The sequence below is a fragment of the Rhineura floridana genome, chromosome 1 (genome assembly GCF_030035675.1).
Source record: "Rhineura floridana isolate rRhiFlo1 chromosome 1, rRhiFlo1.hap2, whole genome shotgun sequence".
In the NCBI taxonomy this organism is placed as follows: Eukaryota; Metazoa; Chordata; class Lepidosauria; order Squamata; family Rhineuridae; genus Rhineura; species Rhineura floridana.
The window spans coordinates 300,022,665-300,042,765 of record NC_084480.1 but is presented as its reverse complement, the minus strand read 5'-3'; the positions used below and the strand labels follow the sequence as shown (position 1 = coordinate 300,042,765).

At 40.6% G+C, this 20,101-nt stretch overlaps 1 protein-coding gene across 1 annotated transcript; it reads left to right on the top strand.

The window, feature by feature from the left end:
- The first annotated feature begins 601 nt into the window (after positions 1-601).
- Positions 602-19,836, top strand: TNFRSF11B (TNF receptor superfamily member 11b). Its single transcript, XM_061607474.1, has 5 exons — positions 602-843; positions 5,131-5,500; positions 11,444-11,641; positions 14,282-14,506; positions 16,764-19,836. Exons 1-5 carry the CDS (start codon positions 814-816, stop codon positions 17,150-17,152), a joined length of 1,212 nt encoding a protein of 403 aa, XP_061463458.1. The 5' UTR covers positions 602-813; the 3' UTR covers positions 17,153-19,836.
- Positions 19,837-20,101: the final 265 nt, after the last annotated feature.

Below are 20,101 nucleotides of genomic sequence, written 5' to 3'. Positions count from 1 at the left end.
GCCACCTGCCTATAAAAAATGATAATTTTATTGATATTTCCTTTCAAATATCAATGTTTCCTTTTCCAAAAACCTGATCTGTAAAAACAGCAGCTAGCAAACAAAGAACAAACTCGAATTGATATTGGCCTATTAGGTCAACGGCATGCTTTCAAACTGACACCAGATCCCATCCCTAGTGTCAACTGGATCACGAGGTAACATGTATAAAACATGTGTCACTAATTAAAAAGTATTGTTCCTTTCAGCTCTAGTTTAGAGCATCAGAAAGAAAAGCTTCATCTCCCCCCCCCCCAAAAAAAGGAAGGCACTTTAAGGAAGACTCGGTCTCACCAAGGTATTTTTATATATTCGTTTCTGTAACAGCCAGGGCCAGAGCTGTGAATAACTCACCCCTTGTTGTCCTGGAGGTGAGTCTGTTTTGGACTCCCCCTCTTTGCCCAGAAAAGGGGTGGGCAGCTATAACATACAGCAGAGGCGGTGGCTGGCAGACAGTAATTAGTTAACCCATTACTGTGCCCGGATCCTGACACTCCCTCCTTTTTTTCCAGCTTGTGGTTAAATACTGCTGAAAGAAGTTCCATGAAATCATCTACAGGTTCCTTTCTAAAAAAAATCAAAAGGAAAGTGATTGTGGGGAGGGAATGAGTATTCAAAGCTGAGCCAAGGTTTCCTGTTGCATGGGGCCATAGATATATATAAAAACGAGCTTTTAATGTGCTGGGCCAGTGTTTGCAAGCTGCTACGAGACCGGAGCGCTCCCTAACTGCCTGATCGCCTTCCCAGATCCCTGAGGGTTTTAAAGCAACCACAATGAACAAGTTCCTGTGCTGCATGCTTGTGGTAAGTCCTTGCCCAGAGACTGATGATTGCTTTTGGAACTGACATGATTGGAGTGCTGATACCATTTCTCTGTTCTCTGCCAACTGAGTTTTCCTCTTCAGGTCTTTTAGAAAGCATGCGAGTTTTTAATCACAGTGGACCATTGGAGCAAACCTTTGACAAGGGATGAAATTGTGAGTGCTTCTGGGGTAAAGGAATTAATATGCCACATTTTCAAGATAGAGGTGCCATCTAAATTTCATAGTTCTGACCCTCATATGATGATCCTTATGCCACTGCAAATGTTATTCTCTGTTTAATATTATCAATATTAAGGCAGTGTGGAGAGGAGGACTAGAAAACACAGGAGCAAATGTTTGGGACTGGATTGGGTTGTGAGCAAACATGCTTAGCTTTGTATGTTGTGCTATGTATGAACATATGGGGTTTCCTTATACAGACCACTGGTTCATCTGTCACAGTATTATGTACTCTGATGGTCAGATGCTATCCAGGGTCTCAAGCAGAACTCTCTGAGTTCTTTCCAAGAGAGCTTGCTATTTCTGATGGTTTTAGGGGAAGATGCCAGGGAACCTTGGAACTTCTGCTCTGCCACCAGTTTGCTGATGTAAACGATCACAATCCAGATCTTTGCACATGTTCTCTGCCCAAGTGGGAAAATTCCACTTGCTTGCTCCCACTGAACATGTAAAGTACCCTATGATGTTAAACAGAATGGGGCAATTCCTGCTCACATGGAGCTGCACTGAACATTGGTGTTTCCAGGTGTGCACCAAAGTCACTGGATTGTCATGTGCATTATTTTTGAATTCTCCTTTCTCCTTTTCTCCTCTCTTTTAGTTGCCCTCTGTCTGATATACAGTGGGGATACATTTATTTATGTCCCACTCTGTGGAGAGAGCAAGCTGTGAATCAAAAACTATGGGCTGTATCTAATGAAGTTCTACTCAGACCCATTGAAATCAATAGACCTAAGTTAATCATGTCCATTCATGTCAATGGGTCTATCTGAGTGTTGGATACAACCATACAAATATATTTTGAAAGTGATATCAGAATCCAGAGCAGGGAATTGTTTGCCTTCTGTGACTAATACACAGAGATGTTTGACATTACTTAGAAGCTATTCAACATATTTCATCCTGTGCAAAGTGGAGGAAAGGCTGACCAAATAACTGTGAATGCTTCCTTTTATCTGTCAACTTTGCCTCATGCATTCATTGATGGATGGTGCATTTGGTGAATTAATGATGCCATTGATATACAAAGACAAAAGCCTTTTCTGTTATTCTCTTTTAAAAATAGGACTCAATCCACTGGGGAGTTCTGTACAAATCCCATTTCCCAGGGGATTGTGTGTCATTAAAACTAAGAACAACATACAACAGCAGTATATCCAGTATGATTTTTAAAAAAGAACACAAATCCACTTCTCTATAGTATGGATACACTGAAACCATTATTAGAATTATTGTAGGATTAAAAGGCATCTCCAAATACTGGTAATTCATGTTAGCAGATTCTCTCTCTCTCTCTCTCTCTCTCTCTCTCTCTCTCTCTCTCTCTGTGTGTGTGTGTGTGTGTGTGTGTGTGTAAAGATTAAGCAAGCTGGGAATGATCCAGCTGAAGCAAAAAGTAGTTTTAAGTTCCGTTGTTTCAGGGGGAAAGCATGTGCTTAATTTTAATTTTGGCTTGATTGTACCTTTCGTTGTTTTTAAATTCTAATCTAAACAGTCCAGGGTGCAATTCTTAGGGTCCTTCCCTATTTGAACAGGAGCTGGTCAAAGGCGCAATTGTATAAGCTCTTGCCCTTTATGATCATGATGTAGGAATCTCAAATTGTGAAAGTGCAGTCAGCATCTTTGACATGGGAAGCATAGCATAAGGCTTGTCTCCAATATAGTGACTCATTGACTAGGGATGTGCACAAGTCTCAAGATTTTGCTTGTATCTGTATCTTAGCATTTTTAAACATCCCAGTCAGTTTCTGAGTCACTCTGTGATCTCTCTGTTTTAATCTGTAAACCAGATTGTGAACCACACTGTGAAAAGCGTGTTCCCTATTCACTATGACGGGGAATCTAAAATCTACAAATGTTTCCCCCTTTTGGCCAAAGTGGATGAAATTTACAGGCATAGGAACACCTCCAGAGTGGATTAAGGCTGACAAAGTGTAAGCAGATACATCCAGGGATTTTTGTGCAGGACACTTTTTAAAGTTTGATTTTTTTTAAAAAAAATGAAGGAAATGTCTATAGTGTTTTCATTTCCTGCCAGAATTGGATGAAATTTGTAGGCTTCGCCATCTCTTCTGAGGAGATGGCACCTGCCAAATTTGAGAATGAAAACTGTAGTGGTTCTCCCACAAGGACAGTCTTTACTGTTTTGGGGTTGGTATTCTTTTGAATGGAGGGAGAGTGTGGTAGTGGGAAAAACAACATAGATCCCCAGAAAAGGCTGGAGTTGGTGAAAATGTCAGTCTCAAAGCAAGAGCCCTGTTATCTCAAGGGTCTTTGGTGGGGATATGCTCCCCACACAGACAGAAAGATATTTTTAGGTATACAGCCTCTTCTTCCTGAGAGAAATCTTGCACAGGAGAAGGAAAATAGCATAAATCCTAGGAATGACTGGGGTGGGAAAATGTCACATACACACACAAAGAGAACAAGGACCCTTTTGCCTCATGGCTCATTGGTGAGGGGGATGGACTTCTGCCCCTACTGATTTTTGGTGATACAATGGGGTTGACCTGCTTAAGGGAAGGCATAAATCCATGTGAAAAAATAGATCCAGCTTCAGAATCAGTAGGACTGAAAAAATCAGATGCAAACAACAGGGGCAAGGATAGTCTGAAGATGATGTTCTTACATTATGTAGAGAAGCAAGTAGCAACACTTAGAGATGTGACTTTGGATCCCATCCAGACCTTGACAGTGGTTTTCAAAGGAAAACTAGCCTTCAGGATGTGTTTGTAATGCAAAACAGAGGGTGCTTTATCTGTTTCTTTCAGTAAATCCAAACATTCTTCTGTGGTCTGTGTGAAACCCCCAAAGCCAAGAAGTATCATAATATCTTTGTATGCTGAAAAACTAGTTTCTTTACTTTCACAAGGCTGTGATTGAAAGAAAAGATGCTTGAAGAACGTGGGCTGTATTGTGATCCAATCCAAATTTATTTCACATAGGTGGGGGGCCCAAATCACATTTGGCTTCCATTTGGAGACCGGGGTCCAGGTTGAGAAGGAAATTAATATAATGGTGTTTCCCTTTCAAAAAACCCCTTCTGGAAAAAAAATTGAGATGATAAACTTCCTGTTATTCCTGGGATATTTTTGAAAAACATGAAAACTGTGTCGTTCTACTTTGTAGAACTACTATCAGTAGTTTTTTTTAACTGAAACTCCGCAACAGCATTGAAAAGTATGCTAATGTTTTACAGGCCATTTAATAGTGCTGAAGGTTATACAAGAGAAAGGGATGAATGTCATGTGACATTCATCATGTAGGGTTTCTATGCAGGGTTCACAACTGTATATTAGTGTTTCTAAGAAACTCACTTTCTGTCCATCTTGAATCTCTCTCTAGGTGCATGCCCTTCACTGTTTGACTCTTTTCCAGATGGCAGACACACAAAACAAAAACAAATTGCAGCATTCAGAGCTGCCCTTAATCTTTAAGGTAATGGGGCCCTCCTCCAAGTGCCCCCTCTGAGACATGCTTGGAAGATGCCAATGAGAGAAAAGGCCTTTTTGGTGGTATCCCCCCATCTATGTAATAATCTCCCCAGTGAGGCCAGCCTGGAACCAACTTTAACATATTTTCAGCACTAGATGAAGACATTCCTCTTCTCCTAGACAATGAGTGGTATTTGGTGCTGATAATGGTATTTTGCTGTGTGTGTGTGTGTGTGAGTATGCATGTGCGTGCGGGGGGATATTTTATATGTCTTTGGCCTGTTGGATATTGTTAGCTACTGTACCAAGATCATATAACTATTATGGGATAGGATTTTTAAAATTTTGGTTGGCTATTTTAGGTTGTATCCAACTAAGTTTTACTCAGGGTAGACCCACTGAAATTTGTGGATCTAAGTTAGTCATGTTGATTAATTTCAATGGGCCTGCTCTGAGTAGGAGCAGCACTGGATACCACTCTTTGAATGCAATTTTGGTATGTTCTCTCTTTGCAAGTCACCTTCAGACTTTAAGTAGAAGGCATCTGAGAAACAATAATAATAATAATCAGTGTGTTGCAAACCATTAAAATTGTGTTGTGTCTCTTCTATTAGTTGTTAGACATCTCTGTGAAATGGACTGTCCAGGAGACTCTTCCCCCCAAATACCTCCATTATGACCCTACGATCTCCCGTCAGTTGTTGTGTGATCAATGCCCTCCTGGAACCTACGTCAAACAGCATTGCACGGCTTCATCAAAGACTGAGTGTGCCCCCTGTCCAGATCAGTACTACACAGATGAGTGGAGCAGCAATGATGAGTGCCAGTATTGCAATGTGGTGTGCAACGAGCTGCAATATGAGAAAGTCAAATGTAGCAGCACCCGGAACCGCTTTTGTGAGTGTGTTGAAGGACGGTACCTTGATTTGGAATTCTGCTTGAAGCACACAGCATGCCCTCTGGGGTTTGGTGTTGCTGAGCAAGGTATGTGCCTGTTTCCCAGAGATGGCCACTTGCCTGTTTGCCTGGGGTGAGAAATAAACTTTTCCAGACAACCAGCCCAGGAAGATCCTGCCCCACCTTTCCCTAAGAGGACAGTGGTGCATAGAGTAATTCATGTTGGCCAGAGTTTCTGGTTTGAGACCCTGATGTTATTCACCTTTTTAGAATGGTATTTTTTTGGTAGGTTAGTAAATTTTGTGTTTTGTTTTGTTGTCAGGTTGGTGTATAACAGGGATGGAGAACCTGTGGCATTCCAGAGGTTGTTGGACTTGAACTGTGCGTCAGCCCCAGCCAGCATGCCCAGTGGTCAGGGATGATGGGAGTTGCAGAGCAGCAGCATCTGGAGGGCCGCAGGTTTCCATTCCTGGTACACACTTATTAAATTAGCCTGTACAACTTACAGCTCAGCAAGCAAAATGCAAGCCATCAACCGTGCATGGTAACCTAGCCAGGGATGTAATAAACATATTTTTGCTGCCTACATGGACCTACAAAACCAGTACATACACACTTGCGTAACTCACACACATCCACACTTGCATAGCTTTCAGCTTTCCAAAATGAACATGCCTGGAGGTAATGGATGGATAGTAAATTTATTGCAATGCTCATGAAAAACAGCCATTGTCCTCCTAAACATCTCCCTGGAATGTCGCCAAAAGTAACGTTGTTCACAGTGGCAAAATGTTCTGCTCTTCCTGTAATGGGTAATTTAATGGCAGCAGCAAATTGCATTCTAATGAGAAACATGATGGATTGACCTCGTTCACAGGGACATTATCTGGGATGCAGTATTTATGGGTTATAACTAATAACATTTTTCATTGGGAAGAGTGCTGTTTCAAGCCTCTGTGCATCTTGACAAACAGCAGAAGTGTTAACTGATATAGCACCCGGAGAGTAATTATAACAATATTAGTGTAATAGCAGAAGTCATCGCAAATGTGTGGCAGTAATTAATTACCAATGTCATAAATGGATACTTGTAGAAAAGCCATTATTAATATATATACATTTTAAAACAGCCAGCAATTCCCTTGCCAGACAAGCTGGTAATATTGCATATTTCTAGAAGGAATAAAGACTGTAGAAAATGTATTTTTAACACCAAGAAAAACAGGAGGGGGAGAGAGAGGGAGATTAAAAAAGAGCCCAGGTGTTCTTTACCGGTGGAAATCTAATTCTATCACTGAAGATCACTTTAAAAAAAATAAGGAAATTATTGTCTAGAAACAAGTGAGTGTCTTCCAGTACTGCTAGAAGTATGTGCTAAGACCTTGGGAAGGTTGGGAGAAAAAAAGAAATGCATTTGAACTAGGAGAGAGAAACTCTAAAATGTCTAAAATGACTCTAAAATGTTGCGTGTAAGGTGAAAGTGGCATAAGGCTAAAAATGTAAAATGTACTTCAGTTGTCTATCCTCTAAATGGCTGCCCATTTGCTACCCGGCAACTTCAAGGTTCTAGTTTTGGTGTACAAAGCCCTATACACCTTGGGACCAGGATACCTGAAAGACCTTCTTATCCCTTATATACCCAGTTGATCACTGTGTTCTGCAGGTGAGGGCCTCCTGCAGATACCAACTTATCAGGAGGTCAGTTCTGCACAACTTAGGAAACAGACCTTTAGTGTGGCGGCACCTACCCTGTGGAATTCCCTCCCCTTAAATATTAGACAGGTGCTATCTCTGTTATCTTTTCGGCTCCTATTGAAGACCTTCCTCTTTCAACAAGCCTATTAAGTTGAGACCTTATCCCAGTCTGCGCCTGTGTTGGAATTACTTTTTAATGTTTTAACCTTTTTTTTAAAGATGTCTTGAAAGCTTTTTAGAAAAAATGTTTTTAATGTTTTGTTTTAATGTATTTTAAAGTCTGTTTTTATGATGTTTTAAACTGTTTTTAGTGCTTTTGTTTGCTGCCCTGGGCTCCTGCTGGGAGGAAGGGCAGGATCTAAATCAAATAATAAATAAATAAATACATGCATACATATAGTGTTAGAGTAGGTGATATACCTCTTTTAGATATACCTCTTTTAGTATAATGAAATAGATACCCACAATCAGAATATTAACAATCTTGATGAAAGCAGGACTAACATTCAGAAGTACACCAAAAGCTTTTTTTTTTTACAATGGATGCTTCACAGGCTTCTGAAAAGTCTCTAATGATGGGCACAGGCAAGTATCCCTGGGATAGAAATTCCACAGAAATGGGGCCAGCTTAGAGAAGGCCCTGCAAATAACATTTATCTTGACAAGGGGATATGGAGCAGTGCTTGGCTTTCATATATCAAAGGCAGGGGGTAATTCATGCTGGGATAGTTGATGTATGGCTCAATCCATACTGTTTATTACTTAAGTGTACTGGCAACCAACGAGTTTTTGTTTCTTTGAATATGGAAGAATAGCAATTCTTATTTTTGTGTGAAATCTATATATGAGAAACTACATACAGTTAATGAGTACAGCAGTATTTGTTCTTGACTGGCAGTCCACATTTCATTCATCACTGCAAATCTTTTACCAAAAAGAAAGACTCACTATTTTCTTCCTCTCCAAGTTCCAAACTTTTCATCTGTACACAGTATCTTCCAAGTTGATTGTTCTGCAATAGCAATTTGATCAAATATGCATTTGATAGAGTTCATTTTATTAAACATTAGCATTTTAGGGATTATGCATTAATCTAGTCAACCCCAAAGATGATCAATACATAATCTTTACTGTGCTGCATTACTGAGCTACTGCTTAGCTTTAAAATCTTTGGAAACTCATTTAAGTGTATCCAGCAGCATAATTTACCTATACAACTTTAATTTCATGTTCTAGTCAAATCTATGTCAACTAAATACAAGCAAGGACTTTAATTTACATAGGAGAGACAGAAAATGCCAGCCTAATTTGAAAAATGTAACACCTGTTTTACCATTTATGTAGAAATGGGAAGCTGTTAAGGGGCTTAAATCAGCCCTGTCCAAACCACAGACCACCAGGTGCTCGATAAACCCCTCCTTTAAAAAAAAAATCCAGATTGCCTGCACAGGTTGGTTTTATTAAGCACCCAGCAGGCTATATAGCACATGGCTGGCATGCTATGTGGAACATTAGCGTGACAAGCCAGATTTTAAGGGAAAGCATTTGATTGAGTTATCTGAAGGTGGGAGAATTCCTTCAAAGTTTGAAAAAAATGTGTTTCTGTGCCAACATCCATTGGCAGGGCCATGGGAATGATGGAGTGGGTGATTACAAGCTGCCATTTTAAATTTCCCACAGTGTTTTGGAACACCTGATGGGAAATTTAAATGGTGGGCCCCACTCACAATGCTCTGGGAAATGTAAAATGCTACTCAGTGGTACTCATAGGGTCGTGATGTGGTGAGCTGGCCCATAGGAAACGAAGCTGGTAATCAATCTTCTTTATCTAACCTTCTGAGCAGAGTTGACTTTGGATTAGCTCTGGATCATTACAGTTTGACTTCTGGGGGGGGAATTGGCAGGTCCCCACCACCCCACTGTCATTTGACTGGTATGGTGCATATGCCATATGGATCCACGATATGCAGTGTCCAGTTGTGCCAACCAAGTTCCATCTGAAACTTTTGCTTGGCCAAATTACATATCTGAAGATTCAAAGAAGGAACATACGAATAATACAGTCTCCCACAACTATATTCTAAAATGGGACAGTCCTTTGAGGCCGGTACGGTCCTGTGTAATATTTCTGAATGTGCCGTTTACTAATAAAACAAAGGAAGTGAGATTTTAAAACATCAGTTGACAGAACTGTGCTGGGGAATGAGCTTTCCCCTTTAGAACATAATCTTTGGAAATACACAAATCAGGCACTTATATGATTGCTTTTCAGCTGAGTCTTGTTTTTTTTTTTTTTTAACAATAATTTTTATTCAAATTTTCATAAGACAAAGAAAACAAAATCATAAAACATTCAAAGACAAAAAACAAAACAAAACAAAAATGATTAAACAAAAAAAATAAAATGTTGACTTCCCATTTGTCACATATCAAATCAGTTATAGGTCTACAATATATAACAATCCTGTCTCTTAAATCATATTATAAAATCACTTTCCTCCAGTAGTTATCTTAATTAATCATCAAATCTCATAAACATTACTTTATTCTTTCCACAAAAAGTCAAAGAGAGGTTTCAATTCTTTAAGAAATATATCTATCAATTTTTCTCCAAATAAACATGTCAATTAATCCATCTCGTTAATAATTATAATAATCTTATTGTCATAACCATAGTCCAAATAAACATTTCGATTAATCCATCTCATCAGAATCTGTTAGGTCCAATAATTTCAATAGCCATTATTCCATTATCCCTATTAGTTCCATCTTCCATCTTCAATAGTCCTGTTAAGTCCAGTAATTTCAGTGTCCAATCTTCCATTATCAGTATTCCATAATAATCTTGCTGTTGTAACCATAGTCATATAATAAGAGTCTGATGGGAATTTCCTCTATCCCAAATATTTTCTTGCCATCCATTCTGAATAAGTTGCTGAAATACTGTTGTAAAGTCATATCTGTGTTCTTCTTTTTTACAAAATGCACTGGCTCATCTCTTAAGAGTTTTTCCATTGTCACATGGCTGCAGTTAATTCCATAGATTTTCTCTATATCAAGCTCCATCACATCATTCCAGTCCAGAAGATTATCCAAGCCATTGATAACTTTATCTCTAATATCTTCATTAATTTCTTCAGAGATAACGTTAAATTCCAAACAGTAGATTTTATTTCTAAAATCCATAAACTCCAGATCTTTTTCCAATTCCACATTTGTTCCAATCTCCAGGGCTTGTATCTTCCCTTTATTTTTTCTTTTGTCATCTCTGATCTCATTCTCCTCTCTCACAGGATCCCCTATTTCTTTAAGCTCCTGCGTCATTTTGCTCAGTTCAATTTTCAGCTCCTTACTACCCTGTCGCAGGGTTTGTTTCGTTATCTCAATCTCATCCATTATTTTCTGAAACATAGTTACTTCCAGATTCTCAGCCACTTTCTTGATTGCCATTTTTAAAACCACGAAAACAAAGCAAAACAAAAAAAGAAGAACCACTTCTTATTTCAGCAACAATTGGGTTAATATTCCAGGCTTGATGACATCACAGTATAAACAGAGCAACCTGCCTTATCTCTCTATGTTCAAGAATGCAAAACAAATTTAGTTCCCAGCATCAAAACAGTTAGTGGCGTCGTGAAGAAGCAGATTCGTCAAAATAAAATAGACCAAAAAGAGAATAGTCCCAGACAATATAATATTGTAGAATATTGTAGAATAGAGTAGAAATCAGGAATAGAAATCCCTCTTCTGTTTATTATCTTTAGAATGCACTAGAATTGCGACAGAAACAGAGATAAGCTGTTAATTTCGTGAATAACAGAAAAGAGTTATATCTCACCCAGAAGTTGTCCAAAGCCGATCAATCTGACAAATCTCCTTTTGCTGTAACAATTTAAACCAAGTAAAAAAAATAATAGAAAGAAGGGTGCTTGCCTGTTAGTCCGTTCTCTCTTTAAAGAAAAGATAAACGTATCGCTTAAGCAGATAGAGCTTGTTAGAAAGTCCGTCCGGCACTGTTGGCTGGACCTTATCTCATAAATTAATGAAATCCAGTCCTCCCAACAAAAACAGGCTTTTGAGGTTGATCTCTACGTTTCTCCCTGCCTGGGAGAAATTTCATCAGTCAAAAAAAAAATGTTCTGACTGATTTATATCTGAATAAGCTTCTTTTGAGGCGGGAGCCCGTCCCAAAAGCAGGCACAAGCGAAGTCACCCTTCCCGGAAGTCGAGCTGAGTCTTGTTGAGATGTTGCCTTTTGCCATATAGGAAGTCCCTGAAGTGCTAGATACAAAGTGATTGCCAAGTGTTTTGATTGCCTGTTTCCTTTATCCCAAGGTACCCCTGAAAGTGATACAGTTTGCAAGAGATGCCCAGAAGGCTATTTCTCCAGTGAAACATCATCCAAACAAGCTTGTCAAAAGCACACTAACTGCAGCGCACTGGGCCTCAAAACGGTGCGCAAGGGAGATGCCACACGCAACAATGTGTGCCAAGGAGAAAAAAGTGACAAATCAGATCAGCAATGTGAAATCGGTATGTGCAAGCTTAAGGGGAGATAGATGAGTTGTTTTTCTGCTAAGTTTTGCACTTCAAGCAGGGAGTAACTTGAAGCTGACTAACTCAAAATGGAAGTACTTCTCAATACAAGGCAATGGGGCCTCTCTACACAGGCAATGGTATCAAAGCAATGGGAAGGCTGACATGGTGCAAATGCACTGGCAGGAGCACTGGATTGGCTCCACTGGTGTGTTTACACCACACCAACCTCCCTGCGATCTGACCCCTCCCTCTCAGTAAGTAATAGCGGCCCAGCTACCAGGAAGCTAGTGTAGCAGCTCCGCCTCACTTGGCCATTCACTTCTAACACTTCATTTATAGCAGAGAATCTGTGGCCCTCTAGATGTTGCTGGACACCAACTCCCATCATCCCTGGCCATTAGCCATGCTGGCTGGGGCTGATGGGAGTTAGAGTCCAATGACATCTGGAGGGTCACAGGTTCCCCATTCCTGGTTTCTAGAATCCCCTGCCACAAGAGGTGGCACTTGTCATTAGCCACCAGTACTCCTTTTAAAAGATTAGACAAATTCATGGAGGATGCCTCTCTCTAGGGCAATTCACCAGGATAGCCAAATGAAATTTCTCTGTACCTCTAAATATCTAGTGATGCGTGGGGGGATTATTTTTTATTTTATTTGTACTGGTTGCATTTTTAAATTTGGAGAAGGGCCTCACACTCACACCATGCTTTAAAGCTCCAGAGGCATCTGGCTGACCACTTAACACATTGCCAAAAAAGAGAGCACGGATTTGCATAAAATATACAAATGCTAAATTTACATGCATAGATGCACATTTAGAAATAAATAGAGATACAATACATCTCACCATAGTGGGGAAAACTGTGGCCTCATCTGCAGCATGCCTTAAAAGCTGTATCGTGCCACTTTAAACTTTGTGGGGAAGACTGGGGCCTCGTTTGTACCACTTTAAATAGCTTCCCCAAAGAAACCTGGGAAGTGTAGTCTGTTGAGGATACTGAGACTTGTTAGCAGGCTTTTATTCTCATCACAGAGCAACAATTCCCAGAGTGGTTTGACAATCAAACCCTCTTCCCAGGGAACTCTGGAAATTATAGCTCTGGGTCTCCTGTCAGCACCCTTAACAAACTACAGTTCCCAGGAGTCTTTAGGGAAGCCATGACTGTTTAAAGTGGTATGATAGTGCTTTAAATGGGCAGATGGGGCCTGTGACCAGATGACCTGTGTGCCTGCTCAGTCTGCAGTCAAGGTGCTCACTTTAAGCCCCATCACACCCTCGGCTCTCGCTTCCTGGGGAAGTCTTTAAACTGAACTTGGACCAGATAACCTTTCAAATGGAGGATGCCTTCAAATAGAGGACTGTCCTTTAGCAGACCTTTAAACAGAGGGCTGTACTTTAAGTAGGACACATGGCTACTCTACCACTGTTGGAAACAAATCAGTTGGACATTGACCTGATCCAACAATGAAATTCTTCTGCCTTTATCAGAGAAAGAAATGCCAAAAAAAAAATTCTTCATACATTTCCGATCTCTGCTCTGCTTACTCTTTCATTTCTTTTTTGTTGGCATTCTATCCCTTCTGATGGCCCTATTGCCTCTTATATTTAAAAACATACCTCTTTCCTTCTGAGGCCTTACCATCTAGGTGGTCTCTTCTTCCTCTAGTGTAGTCATCTCTTTATTTATCTGTCTTATAGTTAGATCAGAAGTTGCCAACCTTTTAGGACTAGAGGGCACATTTCAAATTTTGAGAGAGTACTGAGAGCACCAGTCACAAAAGTGGCTTGTCCCATGCATATGGGCATGGCATAACACAAGTTGGCTGAACATCAGCTCCTGCACTGCAGGGGACACACCTACGCCTCTTTGCAAACTTTTCAAATTTTGCATGTGACATTTTGGGCAGGGAATCGTTGACATCCACTTGTACATATTGTGTAGTAGTATTTGCAGAAAATAACTTCTAGGGAGTACCTAGTGTCAGACGATCAGGTCCACCATATGAAAGATGCATCCCAGTTACTAGGACAAAGGGAAGGACTAACTATGGAGATACCAAGGACTATTAGAAAATAAGACAGAAGCAGAAAAAGTGCCCTAAAGGGGAGAAAAAAACAGCAGCTGTTTCGGACCCCAGGAATTCCTATCGTCTGGTGCCCAAACAAGTCACTCATCAATCAGAACTCTGACTTCACTCATTAGCAAAAAATATTGACATGTGGGAGTAGCCAGTCTGGCTCATTTCACAGAAGGTGCCCTGCACATTTTGCTTCGTAATTTTATTTCTAGGAGGGCTGGGGACTTATTTTTAAAAAGAGAAAGCTCAGAGTCTGGGATACCTGTGGGAGGGCTCCAATGGGCACTGGGTTGGCGACCACCAATTTAGATGGTTTTGTGTGATAGTCTAGCCATCTTGCCTCATTACATTACTATACTACACCACATGGGTAGTGGCATACTATGTCATACAGGTCAAAGTGTAAGTGGACATACGAATGCAGCCTTGGTAAAACATTGCTTGCTGGGAACTTTACACTCTTTGAAAGCATGCAAGCACAATTTTTGAATGATTAATCAAGACCAGTCAGTTTTTGAAAACTCAATGTCTGTCTTCTGCTTCTTCTTGCTTTAGATGTAACCTTATGTGAGGAAGCATTCTTCAGATTTGCCGTCCCTACGAAACCCACATCCAACTGGCTGAACTTGTTAAAGGAAAGTCTGCCAGGTATAAAGGTCAATGCGGAAACTGTAGAAAGGATTAAACAAAGGCACAGTCCTCAGGAGCAGACCTTTCAGCTACTGAAATTATGGAAGCAGCAGAACAATGATCACATTATGGTCAAGAACATTATGCAAGGTAATGCCATTAGGCATCACATGGAAGCAGGGTGATGTGCACATACATTGAGTCAGTTTTATTTATTATTCGTGTCACTCAGAATTTCTAAACTGCTCTATATTCAGAGCGTACCTGAGCAGTGTACAGAAACTGGTCTATTTTAACTCTGCAGTTTTTAAGTTTGTTGGTTTTTATGTTTTAATAGTATTTTATGATCTTATGATTTTATGATACAGAACATAAAATGCTATTAAAACATAGAAACCAACAAACTTAAAAACTGCAGAGTTAAAATAGACCAGTTTGGGAAGGCTTACAAGAAAAGTTTTCAACAAATGTCAAAAAATAGAACAATGTTGGGGCTTGCTTGTGTCACTTGTAAGGGACGAGGATTCCAAAGAACTGGTGCCCCAGTGATAAAGACGCATGCTCAAGTCACAGCATGCTTTACTGCAGGGGCATGCAGCACCACTGACAGATCTTCATCCACTGTTCTAAGTGACGGGGGATGTAGGGGGAAGCTCGCTTCTCTGGCTACAGGATTACCCTTGCAACTGTTATAGTGCCCAGATTATTGCAACAGTCAAAGTAATAGGCTGAAACTGGCCATTGTAGCTCCCAAAAGCATAACGCACATTGTGCACAGCTACACTTTATCCATATGTTTCCCTGCCCGACTGTGCGCAGAAGTCAGCTGAGATTGCTCCAACTGTGCACAGAGGTGAGCCGAGATTATTCTGTCCCCCTGCGGCAACCCCCCCATATTAGAGGATTTCCAAACATAGGTTTAGTGATCAATACCCAGTACGTCTGATCAGCCTTCACAGGGAAATCGATACTAAACCTTGTTGTCCACTGTCTTGTGGAGGTGGGGGCTGTTGTGTGCTCAGAAGCAATGTATTTCCACAAGGACAGTAAAACAGGCAATTGTGGGGTTAAGCCAGCAATGTGTTCGTGCCAAGGCCAAACTGCAGATGTTGCTGAGCAAGGGCACGGAATGAGATATAAGCGCTGGGCAAACCGAAAGCAAAGAGTGGGGGTTGTATTGGAGCTTGTGATTCTTGTAACTGAATGTCTTTTGGAATAAAGACTCTTAAACCTTTTAACGCGTCTGAATCTCTACCGGACCTGAAATCCTTTAACCGGGATACTCTTAGCAATCTCTTGTGCCAACTGGGTTCGCTGCATCACACAGAACAACAAACCTTACATTATATTTTGGAGGGATGCGGTGGTGATGACATAGTAAAGGAAAGGGATGAGGTCAGCAGAGCGGTGGCCAGGCAGGACAATGGGAAGAAACTGCAGACATACAGACTCCTTAGTGTTGATCACTCTGTGCTACAAAACCAACTCGGCTGTCATGTAGGGATGTGCTAGAATTCCACCCAATTTGGATTTGGTACCGAATTTTCCATCATTTTGTTTATTTCCTATTGTTGAGGATTGGATTTTTATGCAGCGATTTTCCATGGCTATTTCCATGGCTTTTAAGTAGAGACCTTACCCCAGTCTGGATCTCTGTTGGAATTGCTTTTTAAGATGTTTTTGAAGCTTTTTTTTTTTAAAAAAGAAGATTTTTTAAAGATGTTTAAACAATAACAATTATTATTATTATTTCCCTATCATATCATTTCCATTATTATTTCCATATCAAGAATGATAATTTTGTCAATATTTCCTTTCAAAATATTGATATTAATATCAATATTTTTTGTGAGGGGAAAACCCCAGATTGGTAAAAGCAGCAATTAGGAGACAAAGAACAGTTACGTCGATGAAATGGTTTCAAACCAGTACTGGCCAGTAGATCCCATCCCTACTGTCATGGCTGTCGAGCAAAGGAACCCTGGGATTTGTAGTTCTGAGAGAGACAGCAAAGCCAGCTAACAGAGACTTGATAGCATCATAATCAAAGAACACTTCATAGGAGGTCCTTTCATTGATTTCAGTTTGTAGTGTGAAATTGCTCTTGACTGCAAAAAGAAACAGGTTTGGGGCAGGGGTGCAGAAATGAGACAAGTTTGGGGCAGGGTTGGGGAAATGTGGCCTTCCAGAGATGTTGTTGGACTACAGCTTCTGTCGTCTCAGATCATTGGCCAGGCTGCCTGGGCCTGATGGGAGTTGGTGTCCAGCAACATCTAGAAGAACACAGGTCTCCCACCCTTGCCTTAGGGCCTAAAATTACTTGTGGGGTGGGATAGGTAGAAGAAACGTTGCGCTTTTTAGCCATGATAAATGCATATAAACAAGCTTCTTTTTTTGTCTTTCATAGGTATCGATCACTGTGAAAATAGCATCTCAAAACACATTGGCCATCTCAACGTAACCTTTGAGCAACTCAACATCCTGATGGAAAACTTACCAGGAAAAAAACTAGGGAAAGAAGAGATAGACCATATTCTGAGGATGTGCAAATCCACAGAACAGGTTCTCAAGCTTCTGAACTTGTGGAGAGTAAAGAATAGAGACCAAGACACCATCAAAGGCCTGATGTATGGGCTGAAGCATTTGAAAACATACCATTTCCCCAAGACAACGATCCAGGGCCTCCGGAAGGTAGTCAAGTTCCTCCACAGCCTCACCATGTACAAATTATACCAGAAGCTTTTCTTAGAAATGCTAGGAAACCAGATCCATTTGGTAAAAGTGAGACGTGTGTAGTTTCAGCTTTCTGATATTTCATTCTCCACTTGCTGCTAGCAGTAACGATTAATTTTTTTGAAGGGGGAGGGGAATGTTTTTCTCTATTATGCTTATTTATATTTATATGTCTGACTGGGATAGCTCAGAGTTATCTTAGAATTTTTTTAATTAATATTGTTTTGGTTGTTGCATTAAAATCCTGATCTGCAATCTTTGCACATCCAAGATTCCCAGTGAAGCAGATGTGCACAGAAATACTGTCAGGGTTGCACCCATATTTGCTATTTATATTCACTGAAATCTACAATGTTGTATATATTTATTAACTTAAGTGGCAACAGTTTGAGATTAAAAGGGTCTAAACAGATGCCTGCTTGTCAGGTGGTCAGCAGCACTACAAAATTCTGCATGGCAAATTTGTGTGGGGAAACAAGGGTGGCATTGACAGGGGGCAGCTGCTCTTTTGCCCCCACCCCCACCAAAGCTCTATTCAGGTGTTCAAAAGAATACATGTGGGCACAAACTGTAGGGCAGCGGGATAACTGTCCTGCCAGATGTTTTGAATCACCACTCCCTTCACCCCCAGCAAGCATGACCAATGGTCAGGGATGATGGGAGTTGTAGTCCATAACATCTGGAGGTTACCACATTGGCTACTCCTGTTGTGAGGGATGCAGGGCCATGTCCCCATGCATGCCACACCCACCCCTCCACCACTAGCCTTTCTGTTTTGAGCATTAAAGTCTGATGGGGAATTCTAAGCATATTCAGGTGAGCATGCTTAGACTCCTTCCCACCTCTGGGAACAATTACTGGGCAGGATTCAACCACATATGTTTGGAATGCTCTCTCAGACCTTCAGGAGTGGAGGGGGAAAGGCCAGTGTTTGCAGGGAGAAGTCCAGTATGCGAACCCCATGTTCCCTACAGTTGGTGCCCTCAAGCATTTGTTTCAGATTATTCCTCAGGAGCACCTATTAGGGATGGGTGAGAATTTTGATTCAGTCCGCATTTCAAGCAGAATGTATCAAATTCACACTTTCCGAAACAATATAAGAACCGAAACACAGCCATCCTTCAAAATTCACATTTATTAGAATTTTGGGATGCAGTTACAATATTTAGAAAAATGCATTCATTGGGGGAAAGTGTGCATAAAAATGAATATATAAGTGAAAATAACAGCAAAAAGGCATGATATGATGTGAGATGGCTTGCAGAAATGTGTACCTTTGTCAAAACTGCCTACAAAAATGTGTTTATCTGGAGAAATTCACACTAAAACAGTGGAGAATTTTCATGAGGATTTTTTTTAAAAAAATCACAGATTGCTGCAGAAATGTAGAGAACTGAAATTAACATTGGAAAAATTAGAAACTGAGAGAACTGAAATTGACAGATCTTCCCATCCCTAGCACCTATATCTCTGGTAATTGTAAGATACAGATTGGGATCCAAAGCAGTGTGAGGCATTGCTTGACTCATGCACAAAAGCTTTCAAGCTCATTCTTCAAGTGGCAGCTCCACATGCCTCCCTCATAAAAGCTCCCTTCCAAGGTCAGAGGATCCTCCTGTCGTAATTACATATGAGCCTTGTAGGATCAGATCAACAGCTAATCTAGTCAAGCCTCCTGTTTCTCACAGTAGCCAATTAGATGACTCCAGGAAGCCCACAAGCAGGCCGGGATATTTATCTCCCACTGTTGTTCTGTCCTGAATCCATCAATCAGTTTTGCTAGATAACCCCAACAAGAGAGAGAGAGAGAGATTCACTTATACCATGCATGATTTTATAAATCTCTATCACATGCCCCCTACTTGTCACCTTTTTCCTAAACTAAAAAGCCCCTAGGTATGAGATATTGCCAAAGGATTTCCCCCCCACTCCTATGCACAACAGGAAGTGCTTTGTGCTCTGCTTACACATGATGGATTTGAATCTCGCCTCTGAAAAGCTCTTGAGATACACTTTTTGGGGGTTGTTTGTAGGAGGGGTTGTTTTGCAAGTTAATCTTGAATCTCTCCAAAAGTTGATCTTTGAACCATGCTGTGAACCTTGTCCTCTCCAATACTAAAATATTTTGTTCCTTCTAATCAAATCCAAAATGGCACCCCTGCATGTCAGATGTAGAACTATGGGGAGCTCAACTGAGCAAGGACACAGTAATGCAGGGGGAGTCAATGTGGTGACCTCCAGATGATGTGAAAAACAATTCCCATCATCCCTGATCATTGGCCATGCTTGCTGGGGATGATGGGAGTTGTAGTTCAAAACATCTGGAGGGCTCCTCGTACAGTAATCTATCGTTTGTTGCATGGACTGTTGGCCAAATTTTAATGCTAATAGAACTGCTGTGCGGGAATCTTTTCATCTGTTACCACCCTCAAATATAGAGGAAAAAGTATGGAATGTACACTGTCTATTTTCAAGCTAAAAGGAATGAAGAGGTTTATTTATAAGCCGCACATATGTGACATTTCAAAGTGAATCTGCCCTTCATTCTTCTGTGGATTTTTAAAGATTGTTTCTTAGGTTTGTCTGTATAGCTTGTGATGTCTTTGGGAAGTAATTTCCTCATTTAGCTCATTTTTTTAAAAAGAAAATATGGTGGAAGTATATCATAAACAAGCTGTATATGAAGTAGAACATGAATGTACTATATTTAAAAGATGGGTTTTCAGGTTGGATGTTGATCAAGTTTTATAAAGCTGTTACTTTTTTCTCATGATACTATGGCTTATTTCTTTGGTCATTGTTTATCAAACTACACAAAGTTTCTGTCTTCACCCGGAGTCCAGCAGCAATTAAGACTCGGAGCCAGAGGTTGCAGAGTCTCCAGCCAGATCTGGTGCAGGGTTGTGAGATCTGATCTGCTGGAGATCAGGAGGCCACTGAACCTGATAGACGTGAACCCCCAGAAGAACCTCCCATACCTGTAGGGCCAGAGCCTGGACCCTCACAGGAATC